The sequence below is a fragment of the Passer domesticus genome, chromosome 25, assembly GCF_036417665.1.
Source record: "Passer domesticus isolate bPasDom1 chromosome 25, bPasDom1.hap1, whole genome shotgun sequence".
In the NCBI taxonomy this organism is placed as follows: Eukaryota; Metazoa; Chordata; class Aves; order Passeriformes; family Passeridae; genus Passer; species Passer domesticus.
The window spans coordinates 5,081,400-5,093,910 of record NC_087498.1 but is presented as its reverse complement, the minus strand read 5'-3'; the positions used below and the strand labels follow the sequence as shown (position 1 = coordinate 5,093,910).

At 59.9% G+C, this 12,511-nt stretch overlaps 1 protein-coding gene across 2 annotated transcripts in view; it reads right to left on the bottom strand.

Moving 5' to 3' along the window:
• SCUBE3 (signal peptide, CUB domain and EGF like domain containing 3) overlaps positions 1-12,511 on the bottom strand; it is a 31,270-nt gene that overhangs the window by 4,680 nt on the left and 14,079 nt on the right. For both annotated transcript variants that reach the window (XR_010350566.1, XM_064398791.1), the window contains exons 6-18: positions 11,963-12,079; positions 8,774-8,821; positions 5,846-5,962; positions 4,637-4,759; positions 3,235-3,351; positions 2,195-2,317; positions 1,876-2,010; positions 1,537-1,629; positions 1,345-1,461; positions 1,108-1,269; positions 667-870; positions 426-587; positions 6-173 (exon numbers count right to left, since the gene is read on the bottom strand). Coding sequence is in view for 1 of the 2 variants with exons in the window: in XM_064398791.1 (XP_064254861.1) it covers positions 6-173; positions 426-587; positions 667-870; positions 1,108-1,269; positions 1,345-1,461; positions 1,537-1,629; positions 1,876-2,010; positions 2,195-2,317; positions 3,235-3,351; positions 4,637-4,759; positions 5,846-5,962; positions 8,774-8,821; positions 11,963-12,079 (1,686 nt within the window). In the remaining variant the exon portion in view is untranslated. The remainder of the gene's footprint in view (positions 1-5; positions 174-425; positions 588-666; positions 871-1,107; positions 1,270-1,344; positions 1,462-1,536; positions 1,630-1,875; positions 2,011-2,194; positions 2,318-3,234; positions 3,352-4,636; positions 4,760-5,845; positions 5,963-8,773; positions 8,822-11,962; positions 12,080-12,511) is intronic.

Here is a 12,511-nt window from a genome sequence, read left to right as displayed (position 1 = left end):
CCTACCCTTGGTGTCGCAGTCCTGGAAGGAGAGGGCTCCCTCGTGGCGGGTGGTCAGCCCCCCGCCGCAGGGGAAGCACAGCGCCCGTCCCACCTCGGGCTGGTAGGACCCACGGGGACACGGCTGGCAGGGCTTGAAGCCATCAGCAGAGTGCTGCCCAGGGGGACACTGACCTGCAGGCACAGGCACTGTTCAGCCCTGGCACCCCACATGCCCCGTACCCAGATCCTCTTCCCCCTCAGCCTCGGCAGCACCCAGAGCAAGTGCTGCCCTTCCTGGGGTCCCCTCTAAATAACAAACACCCAAACCAGCAACTCCTGTGAGCTCTGGGGATGATCAAAACTTTCCTGTCTGCTGCCTAATGGTTGAAATTGCAGCCCCGCACATCCCGAGTGTGCCTCGAGCCCCAGCCGTGCCCTCCTTACCGGTGCAGCCGGTGATGTTGGTGGCTCCTATGGGTCCGAAGGTGTCTCCGCGGGGACACAGGTCACAGGAGAGCTGCCCCTCCTTCTCCTGGTAGGTGCCGGGGGGACAGGGCACGCACTGCTCCGTCTGCCCGTGGTAATAGGTTCCCTGCGAGCAGCTGACTGAGAGCCGGGGGGGGCGTCGGTGACGCTGCGGGGCTGTCCCCGCCGGGCCCCCGCGGCACCCCGCCACGCTCCTTACCGCACTTGCTGGCCAGGCGCTGCTGGCCCGGCCCGCAGCTCTCCTGGCGCTCCGGGGCCACGCTCAGCTTCCGGGCCACCTCGTACTCCATGCCTGAGAAGCGCAGCAGGAACCGCTCCTGGTTGATGGATTTCTTCAGGGCTTTGATGGCCGACTTCAGCTTTTTCTCCACTCTCTGTCGCAGGCAGTGCAGGTTGCAGCTGGCTGGGTGGTGCAGAGGGGAATGGGGGCACAGGAGGAAACAGGGATGCAGTAAGAAGGGAGGGGTGGAGAGGGAAGCCCAGAAGCATTAAAACCATCCCCCAAATGCTCAGCTGCAAGTGCTACCCAGCACGTGCCAATCCGGTGCAAGACGAGGACTAGTTTATCTCTCCTTGCTGCATGGGGATGGCATCGTGCCCCTGGTCCCCCCAAGATGGGTCAGGCCAGTGCTGTGCCCACCTGTGATCTCCTCGGGCTTGATCTCGGCCTCGAACTCCAGGGTGATGCGTGTCACCTCTTTGCTGGGGGAGTTGCGGGCCCGGCGCCCCTTCCCCTTCTTGGACGAGTCACACTTGAGGTTGACGAAGGTGACCTGGCAGTCAGAGCAGGGTGCCGAGCCACCTGCACGGGGGGGACAGTCAGCACCCCGTCCCTGCTGGGCACGGGCACCCCCACCTCCCCTCCACCACACCTCACCTTGCGCCCCGGCCTTCCCGGGCTCCTCCTGCTTGCCCTTGGCCCGGGGGTGCAGGTGGCACTTGGCATCCTTGATCTTGAAGGAGGCTTTCTGCTTGACGGGCGCAGCCACAGTCTCTGAAAGAACAGGCGGGTGCTCAGCAACCTGGCACGGCCCAGCCAGGCTGGCGGGCACCCCAGGAGCCCCCTTACCGAGGCACTGCTGGCTGCTGTTGGTGGGTCTGTGCTGGCTGCCCTGCCGCAGGACGGGGGTGCCACAGCTCACCGTGTAGCTGCTGTCAGACTCTGTGAGGAGTAAGGGCAGTTGGCTCTGCCAGGGGCATGCAGGAAGGCTGTGCCCAGCACCCTGCCATGGAGATCCAGCACCAGGGACCTGGCCCGTGGATCTACACCCAACAGTGAGCCCTCCTAAGCAACAACATCCCTCCCTCCTGCACTCTGGCTGTGTAGCCACTCCTCTCCCCTCAGTTTAGCCATGCAAGGAAATGGGGACCCCCCTGCTCATGCTGGTGGTGGCACTAGTACCAGTACCTGGCAGAAATCGGGCCTTGGAGGTGCAGGAGAGGGCACAGCTGTCCTTCTTGCCCGTCTTGTTGCAGGTGAGGGTGGCCCGTGGTGGCACCGAACCTGGCAGGCACTTCACCAGCTCCAAGGGACAAGCACCAGCTGGTGATGACAACCAGGGATGCCCATGGCTGGCACAGCCCAGAGACCCCAGAGACCCCCCCTCCAGCTCATGGGGGATTCACTGGGGAGGAGAAGGTGCCAGAGCACAGCACAGAGTCCCCAGCCTGGCACCCCAAAGCCCCCAGGTCCCCCAGCAGCCCTGCTGGCTCCTGGCCTGACGTACCCACACAGTCCTTCTTGTTCCAGTGCAGCTTGCAGCCCGCAGGACAGGTGCACTGGTAGCTGCCAGGAGTGTTGATGCAGCCGAATTTGCAGCCACCCCGGTTGATGCTGCACTCATCGATGTCTGAGGGGACAGAGGAAGGGGCAGTGGGTGGGGGGCAGTGGGTGGGGGGCTGGGGGACCCCTCGGCTCCAACACTGAATCACTGCATTGTCTCAAGGCTGGGATTCTGATGGATAAATCCAAGGCCAGCTGGGACAGGGGGCTGCACCTCAGGGCATTTCCAGCTGTGCCAGCTCCATGGGGATAAGGGACAGCCCGACTCCCCGCGTCCCCAGGGAGGGGTGCAGCCCATCCAAGCTGAGCCCAGCCCCTGGTGGGCTGGGGGCACAGCAGATGGAGCCGTAGAAGCACTTAGAAAAGTGCTCAGTCAGCCCACGTTGCTCTCTTCAGCAGGGCCCCCCCGGCCTGAACTGATCCTCCAGGTCAGGGATGGAGCTGTCCCTGCCAGAGCCCTCCCTGCCCAGCTCCCCCTCACATGGTGGGAGCCATCGATCCCTTTGCTGCAGGGCCACCCCAGACAGCCCCAGGGGCTGCGCTGGCTCACGCTGACCGCGTAGTTCGGAAATATGAGGAGGGTCGCGGACCCCCGCCCGCCGGGCAGCCCTGGAGCCCGCGGCACCGCTGCCACAACACGCTCCGGCAGCGCGTTCCATCCTCCTCCCCGCTCCCCGGGCGCAGCACGCCCCCGCCCTTGGGAGCTATCTGCCTTGTGAAATTTAAATCAAACCCTTTTGATGTTCCCCTTCCCACCCCGTCACAGCTCCCTGCCAAAAACGCCGGGGATTTCTCCCTCTCTGCCGCTGCAGACAAGTCGCAAATTGTTCCTGTCGCTCTGTTTGAAGTTGCAGACACCAGCGAGTCTGGCTGTGAGCGCCGTCCCTGCCCGGCCTCAGCCCGGGCTGTGCGTGGAACCGAGCTTGCCCGGGGGCCCTGGGGGTGGGCAGTGTGCCCAGGGGTCCCGCGGGGTGACAGCCCTACCTCCGCAGTGGGTGAGCCCGTAGAGCGTGTAGCCCTTGTGGCAGAGGCACTGGAAGCTGCCCGGGGTGTTGATGCACAGGTGGTCGCAGGTCCGGTCAAAGGAGCACTCGTCGATGTCTGGAGGAAGGGCAAGGGGAGGAGGTGAGAGCTGGCACGGCAGAGGGGCACAGGATTGTCCCCTTCCTGCTCCAGCTGCTCCAGCAGGCTGTGCTGGGATGCTGTGGAACCCTGCACTGGAACCCTCCAAGGGTCCAGAACCACACAGCTCTGGGCATTCAGTGGAACCCTGCACTGGAACCCTCCAAGGGTCCAGAACCACACAGCTCTGGGCATTCAGTGGAACCCTGCACTGGAACCCTCCAAGGGTCCAGAACCACACAGCTCTGGGCATTCAGTGGAACCCTGCACTGGAACCCTCCAAGGGTCCAGAACCACACAGCTCTGGGCATTCAGTGGAACCCTGCACTGGAACCCTCCAAGGGTCCAGAACCACACAGCTCTGGGCATTCAGTACCATTCAACACAATTCTGGGCATCCAGGATGCTCCAGAGCCCTGTGCTTCCTCCTCCCCAAGCTCCTTGTCACCCGCTGCACCAGCACCCCCTGCCCAAGCTCCTGCAGCCCCTCTGCACCCCAAACAGGGCCAGCATCCTGTCCCTGGCACGGGAGGGATGCGAGAGCCCCCGGCTGCTGCCCGGCCAGGGCAGGGAGGGACCGGGAGGATGCCAGGGAGGGATCAGGAACGCTGTGCGGGCAGGTCCTGCCCCGGGGACGGTGCCAGCAATGTCTGCTCGGCCCCGCGGGCACCTCGCCGGGGCAGGGAGGCCCCGGCTGGGAGGTGAACCCAACCCGGTGGGCTGGAGCATCATTTCATTGGCTTCATTAAGTTAATTGCTGCACTCACGTCAAACTTGCGGAGCACAGAACCTGGACGGAGATGAAAGCAGTGGCAGCCCCGGAGCTGCCAGCCCCCTCCTTCCCCGGCCCCGTGTTTTCAGGAGGCAACACTCAGGCTCAAGCACACCTGCCGTGCTGACCCTGGCCGTGGGCTGCGGGGGCAGCAGTGACCTGCTGGGCTTATGTGAGATGTGCAGAAAGATGTTGGGACAGGGAGAAAAAGGTGGAAGTGCCTGTGGATTGAGCAGGGGGCATCTTCTCCCCATTCCTGCTCCAAGAACTGGGAACCCTGGCATTTTTCTAATTCTGCAAGAGCCCAGAAGTCCCCAGCTCTGAGGCTGAAGGGCTGAGCCCCAAAGCAGAGCCTGAACCCAGCACTAATCCCCTGAAGGATGCATGCAGTGCACAGGAAGGGCCAGAGGAATGAGCAGCACTTGTGCAGCAGCTGCCATGGGAGGGCAGGCAGGGCCAGGGCAGGGGGCCTGGGCACTCAGTGCCCCTTACCTTGGCAGTTCCTCTCGTTTATGAGCAGCTTGTAGCCCTTCTTGCAGCTGCACTCGAAGCTGCCCACCGTGTTCCTGCAGATGTGGTCACAGCCGCCGTTGTTGAGCCGGCACTCGTCAATGTCTGGGGGGGACAAGGGACACCCAAGGGTCACACCCTGGCTTGGCCAGGAGAGCCCAGTGCTCCCCTCTGGATGCTGTCCCCACCATGGGCAGGACAATGGAGCCCTGTGGGCTCTGGTGGTCAGCAGGGGAACGTGGCTGATGTGGCTTGTTTTGCCACTAATCACAAAATTTACTGTTAGGAAACGACCTCTGAAATGGAAGGAGCCCAGGAGGAGGCAGCAGCCTGCCCTGTCCCTCCATCCCCCAGGGCTGGGGCAGCAGCTCTGCCTCGCTGGGCTGAGGTTTCTTTTTATGACTGTGAGGGAGCAAGCTGTAAAGCTGCCTGCAGCCATAATAAAACCCCAGACACAGGGGACGTGGCTCTGGGTTATTGCACATCGCTGGAAACTGCAGAACTGCAGAGGGGTGGATGCTCTGATAAAATACCAGGGACAAGGGGCTCTGGAAGCAGTCAACAGGTAGACAGGCAGCCAGAAGAGGGACAGGCTTTCCTTTCAGCTGGGGTCAAGTTCTGAGAGCTGCCAGAAGACACAATGCAGGCACTGGCCAGTCCTGAGGGGGGAAATGTGGGGTGCAGGGAAAGCAGCCTGGACTGCCCTCCTGGCAGGGACAGGTGGGGGGGATGCTGGTGGGACGTGCAGCATCTCGGGGTGTTCTCCCCCATGTGGGACATGGTGCTCAGACCTGGCTGGGCAGTGTCCCAGGAGGAACCTGTGCATCTCACACTCCCAGAGCAGGTGTGCATTCCCTGCACATCCAGCCCTTCCCCAGGGGCAGCTCAGGCAGTGGGGAGGAGTGAGATGGGACAGGACCCCCTAGCCCCACAAGGACTGCCTCCAACTTGACCTGACCCCCTTTTCCTCCTCCCCACAGGCCTCCCAGGGGCACAGGGCCAAGCATGCTGCCTGCAGCAAGGCTTCCCAGTCCCCATGCAGGGGGGAGATTCCTGTCCCCACCCCACGATGCAAACCCCAAGCCAGTGAGCACTGGGGACAATGCCCAGCTGAGCTAAACCTGAGCCTTTTCTGAGGGCACTGAGGCAGCCAGGGGTGAGCAGCGAGCCCCCAGCCCCACTCACACCCACCTTTGCACGTTTTCCTGTCGGGCTGGAGCATGAAGCCCATGGGGCAGCTGCAGTGGACGCCGGTGGCCGCGTCGTGGCACTTGCTGTCACAGCCCCCGTTGTTCACAGCACACGTCTCTGCATGGCAAGGGAGAGAAGGGCTGGGGTGAGGGACTGGTGTTCAAAAGGCTGGGGGAGCCACGCCACCCAGATGTCCCCCCTGCCACGGCCTGGGAGTGGCAGTGGGTACAAACGTCCCTGCAGAGCCCAAGAAACCTCCCTTGGCTCTCCCAGCACAGCAAGGAGGCCACAGAGCATGAAATGATGAACACATGGGGGCTGCTGTGCCCCAAAGCACGGCCTCGTGGGGGCCACTTCGGCTCCTCCAGAGAGGAGGAATTCCATTTCCCAGGGACAAAGCCATAGCACTTGTGCAAAGCAGCCAGACACAGGTCCTGCCAGGCTGCAGCTCCCTGGGATGTGGGTGCACAGCCCCAGTCCTGGGTGGGGTGGCAGGGGGTCCTGTCCCCCTCGCTGTCACCAAGCCACAGAGCCACAAAGCCACGGGTGACCCTGTGCTGTCAGTCCCTCACTGTCACCCACTGCTCAGGCACGGTGGCTGGTCCAGTGTCTCAGGCTAATTTGGGAGACACATCATGTAATTAAAACACACACTCAGAGGCAGGCAGCATCAGTGGAAAAAAAACCCAACTGAAAAAAAAAAGAGCTAATTATTTCAGTATTATCAAAGTCAGCTGTTGCTGGTAGGACTAGAAGGGACACTAATTTAAATGAAGCATTTTCAGCTTGACAGCTTCCCTGTGAGATCAATCCTCAATTTCAACCCTAACCACCAGAACAATGGTTTGAAGTGCATTAAGTTGTTCACAAAGGATAATAAAATATTCCTTTCAGAAGGCTGGTTGCTTGGATAAATGAGGCATTTGGGCTTCAAGGAACCCAAGATGAAAATGCCTTGAAGAAATTCCTTGGAAAGAGCAAATCCCAGGTTCTCCTGCTCTTTGCAAGCACCACATGGGGCGGGAATGACTGAAGCATCCAACCATTTGCCGCGGGGCCCGGGAGCTGGGATCGCTCTGTGCTCGTCTTGCCACTGCTATTTTTATGATGTCCCGTAATAAGAGAACAAAAGGGACCATTTTATGAAATTAATCGCCAGCACAATTACAAAACCTAACGGCAGGGGAAGGATTTCTGCAGATATTATTCCTCCAGCCAGGTCCTCGCGCTTCTGGCCCAGCCGTGCCAGGGACACGGGGCGGGTGACAGCGCCCAGGGGAAGGGAAACTTTCTGAAAGGCCAGCGAGTCATTTGTCTAACGCCAGCCTTTGTTGCAGCAGCTGATGCAGAAGCAGCCCGGGGAGCATTGATTGAGCAGGGTCACCGCTGAGATGAGAAGATTGGTTTGGCTCAGGTGCTGCTGCCAGCGGGATGGAGCTGGAGAAGCAGCTGCAGCAGGGAGGACAGAGCTCTCCAGACAATGTGGTGCCCTGGGCACACTGTCATTGTGCTCACAGCCTCTTCCAGCACTGTGGCACCACTCCTGGCTGCTTTGCACCTTTGGGAATTTCACCTGAGGTTGAAGCCAGTCCCACCCTGTGGCACTGCAGCTGCCCAGGGTGGGCATTGGGTGTGAGCTCAGCACGGCCAGAGCACCACTGCAAACCCCTCTGTGAAGGGGGGACACTGTTCTGGGTCTGCAGAAAGCTTGGAGGGGACTGCTGGGGTACCTGTGAGGCAGTGGAGGTTGGTGGCACGGGGCTGGGCCCCAGAACTGCCCCGGGGAGCAGCAATTGTTCGGCGGAGCTGGCAGCCCAGGGCTGCTCCCAGCCTGGCGTGACTCACCAGCCACACAGGGCTTTGGTGAGGCCTCCATCGCTCAGGCAGGGAGAGGACAAAGCTTCACACACAAACACACACACTCAGACTCTTCTCCACCCTCCTCCATCCCAGCTCTGCTGTCGCTGCCTGACTGCTGTGCCATGGCACTCCTCGCCCTGCTCAGGACCCTCAGTGCTGGGGACACTCTGGCCTCACCTCCCCCTTCTGAGAAGTGACAGTCTCAGCAGGATGTGAGCCCAGGAGCCAGAGGGGATAACAGCTGGGCTGGCTGGAGCGTGGTGATGGCACAGATCTGGGTTCCCCCCTTCTCCCAGCCCTGTGTGAAAGGCTCTTCAGAGCCCCCAAAGCTGCAGTCTGTGCTCCCTGTGCTGGTGAGCTGAGCTCCCACAGCTCCCGGGTGTGCCAGGGGTTTGCCTGCACCCAGCACATCCAGGAACAAGATTCCCCACTACAAACAACTTGCTGCACCTTCTGCCTCAGTTTCCTTGGTGGCAGAGCAGAGGCATCACCTTACCTTTGTGAAAGGCTTGAAGACCCCATGGGGATGCAAAAAAATCCCTGGGGAGGTGCCCAGCCCTGTAAAGGGCCATTTCTGCAGCTCTGGGCTGAGAGCCACTGTGTGTGGCAAGGCCAAACCCTGGGACACCCTGAAGGTCCCAGAGGGGACCATCCTGGAGTGGGTGGGCTCTAGGAAGGGGTAACTGGGAGTGCACAGCACAGAGATGGGCACAAGCATCCCCCTCCCCACCACGCAGCTGCTGGCAGCCCACTGTGAGCTCCTCCTGGCTGTGGGGGTAACCACTGCCACAGCCCCTGGACAGCAGATTGTCACCCCTGGCACCGGGCTGGATCCACCAAAGCAGCGTGAGAGCCCCGTCTCATGCAAGCACAGCAGGGGGAGGTTCCCTGCTGTCCCCCAGCCCGGGGTGGGCTGGCCTGGCGGGGTTTGGAGCAGCAGTGGGGCAGGGTTAGTGAGACATGCGGGTAGCGCAGCAGCTCAGCCCCCGAGCCCCGCCATGATCTCCAGAGGAGAGACCATCTACGGTTAGACCCCTTCGTAGAGATAGAGAGAACAAAAATATTTACCATTAGAAAACGTCTCAAGGATAACGTGTTGCTGGAAGTGTCTCTCCCCTGTTTAACATTATAAAAAAGTGATTTAGAATCAGTGTCCAGCAGGGAACTTGGTTGGTGTCACACATCAATGGGTTCAACTCTGCTGCATTTCCAGCCTGGTGGAAACTGTCCCTTTGGGCTTTTTCTCTCCCACCTCCCAAGCATTCCACGGAGCCCCTCAGCCTCTCCAAACCCCCTCCAGCTGTGCTGGGCTGGCTGGAGCCCCATGCGAGCGGGAGAAGCGCGTTATGAGGAGCGTTAGTGCAGCCTGTTAGTCTGGGGAGCCAGGTCCTCGCCTGGCTGTGAACAGAACCAGCACGTGCCAGGGCAGGGGGTGATCCCCGAGCAGAGCCACGCAGCCATGAGCTTTGGGAAGGCAACCACACCCCGCCTGTGGCACTCACACCCCTTGGATCTAGCAGCCAAGCCAGCAGCGAGCCCCAGTCCTGGGTGTGTTTGGGCTGCTCAGCCTCACCCGTGGGTCAGGGCACCCCGGCTGTGGGTCCAGAGCTCCCAGCACTGCCAGCCCCAATCCTGGGTGTGTTTGGGCTGCTCAGCCTCACCCGTGGGTCAGGGCACCCCGGCTGTGGGTCCAGAGCTCCCAGCACTGCCAGCCCCACAAGGCCGGGGAGCGCCGCAGAGCGCCCAGGCTGGCTCAGGAAATCAGCCATAAAACTTGAGCTGGGTTTAGTTTCCTTCTCCATCTAACTGTATTTCTTCCCCGTCCACCCCCTCCTGCTCCACCAAGGGTCGCCATAAGTAGGGGGTCAGCAATAGCCCTGCTGCACCCCAAATGTAGGTGGGAGGGAGTTGCAATGATGCCCTGGCTAATAAACCTTCCTGGAAAGCCAAAATCTGCATCAACTGTGACAGCTGTTTTTGCATCTCCCCACGGGCACTGCACCCTTGGCTGCTGGAGGGCTGTTTTATATGCTTTTTTTTATTCTGTGTTTTTTTTTTGTTTTTTTTTTTTTTTTTTTAAAGGCTGCTTTTGGAGCATAAATATAAATATATAAGGTCATTGGCTTCCCCTCCCGGCTCCCCCTCCCCCTCGTGCCTGCAGACATGTTGGGAGCCATTAGTGATGGCCCCTGTGCTTAGAGGCATGTTCCTCATTATCTGCATTTTTAAAAGCAGCAATAAAAAGCAGAAAAATGAAAAACACCGGCCGTGGCCTAATGAAACTGTCACTCAGAGGGGCTGATCGTGCTTCCTGCCGCGTGGTGTGATCTGAAGGGAACCTGGACCAGGGGCCTGTCCCGGCAGCCCATCAAACACACCGCGTTCAATTTCAAAGCCCATGGCCCGGGGAACGACTTTGCGTTTCCCCTCACTGGAAACTTTATTCCCCTTGAAATGATGAAATATTTTGGAGGAAATGGGGAAGGGGCGGTGAAGGGGGCAGCGTGGATGGGGGGAGGGCTGTTTGCTGTGCCCCAGCCATAAAAAAGGAAAGGCTGGTTATAAATATCCGAGCAGGTACCTCGGCTGTAAATCTGCTGGCTGGGCATCCCCACGGGGCAGTGCTGGCTCCCCGAGGCTGGAGCACAAGCCCTTGGTGTTCCCACGGTGGGGCTGGGGATGGGGAATCCCCCAGGGAGTGCAGGAGCTGGGCAGGCCCCTTCCTGTGAGAGGGGATTGCAGAGCCCAAAGGCATGAGACAGGCGTGGTGTGGTGGTGGGCTTTGGGCTGGGGCTGCTCCTAAAATCCTCTAGTGCAGTGTTTGATTTATCCTGGAAAGGCAGACAAGGGGAGAGCTCACAGGGGTGTGCTGGCTCTGGTGGGAGATGCCTCCCCAGCAGGTACAATGCAGGGCATGGGGACAAAGAGGGAGACTTTGGCCAAGAACAAGAGGATGAGTGGTTTTTGAAACCCCCAAATGCCACCCTCACACCTGTGGTACCCAGGGTCTGAGTGCAGAGACCACCCCCCCAGCAAACAGACTGCTCTGGAGCTCCCCCCAGACCATGAGATGCTTTGGAGAGCTGCTCTCTCCCCCCACACCCAGCAGGTCAGGGGCATCCCAAACCTGCCCAAGCCAGACGCCGCACACAGGGCTCCTCATCCAGGAGGAACCCACCAGCTGACACCCCGGGGTCCTGAGCTCCCCACCCAGCACAGCAACAACCCCCTGGGAGTGTCCTCAGAGGGGGGACAGGACGCAGTGGCTGTGGGAACAAACAGGAGAACGGCGGGGACCAGGGGCTGGGAGCGCCTGCCAGCAGCCAGGAGGGATCGGGATCCACCCTGGGAGCAGGCTGGGGGACAGCAGTGACATTAAGGCAGCAGTGAGCTGATGAGAGGAGGGCTTTGCTGGGGGCTCAGCCCCAAACAGCCCTCGAGCTGGCAGGGAGCAGCCAGGGGCTCAGGGGGATCCTCTGCCCCGAGGACGGAGCCGTCTGTGGAAAGCACGAAGGGTTTTCTGTTCAGGCACAGCAGGGACACGGGCAGCCAAAACCTCTCTTGCTTCCAGTTCCTTTTTCTTTTTCATTTTGCAGTAAGAACTCAAATGTCTCAAGCAATTGTGGACTTAATCACTCCCCAAATATAACATTTTTTAAATCGAAGCAGCTGTTAAACAGCACAAGCATATGAAACCAGTAAAACTTCTATCTCTGCTTGATGTTTTACAATTTGAAAACACACACAGGAAAAGGACAATTCTGGGGGTGGTTGAGTTGTCAGGTTGTTGGGGTTTTGGTTTTGGATTTTTTTTTTTTTTGCAAGACAATTGTTCTTGAGCCAAGGCCCCACAATACCAAGTTGAAACAGATTGCTGTGGGCAAACCTGCCCCCTCCACATCCCTCCTCAAAAGCTGCCAGCGACAGCGACAGCAACAATTCCCAGCATGAGGACATCCTCACAGCTCTCTCTTCAACAGCACAGAAGCAGGCAGCCCTGCTCACACCCCAGCACATCAACCTGTCCCCAGGTGTCCCCTCAAGCACCACCAAGATCACTTCTGCTCCCTGTGGCTGTGCAGACACATCCCCAGGCTCTGCAGCATCCCTCACACACGTGCTGAGCTTCCCCGGTCTCAGCAAAAGGAAATCGCCCAAGGCTTGGGCAAAACCTTCACCAGGCCAAGGGCAAATCCCCGAGCGAGGAAGAGGAGGCATCCCACACCCAAGCCCTGCGTGGGCGACGGCCTGACCCACCTATGCACGTGACCCCGTCCGAGTGCAGCAGGAACTTGACGTGGCAGCCGCACTTGGGGCCCTGCTCGGTGTCGTCGCAGGTGTGCTGGCAGCCCCCGTTCCCGTAGTTGCAGGTCACTGTGGGAGCAAAGCACCAGCGTCACCGTGGGCCCAGCTCCTCTTCCCTGCCCACCATCCTCGTGTAGCACACAAAGCTGGCTGGAAACGCCTCATCCGTACCCTCAGAGACTTCCCTCCCTCCTTCCCTTCCTTCCTCCTTCCCTCACAGATAATTCCCAAAGCCCTTCACTTTCCCTGTGGGATCTTAGCACATGCAGGCTGCTCTGTGGTTTCTCATGTCTTCCCTCTGCATATCTGCTAAATGCCACCAGTGCAGTCCAAGCGAAGGGGACTGGTGGTCTGCTTGGCCCTGACCCTGAATCCAGTGCTGCAGGGGAGGGGTGAAGCTTTCCTGAGCTTTGGAATGACACAGGAGCTTTTGGGAATCCCTGCCAGCCCTCCCCAGAGGGCAAGGTGTGCTGTTCATTTAGTTTAGGATTAAACCTGCAT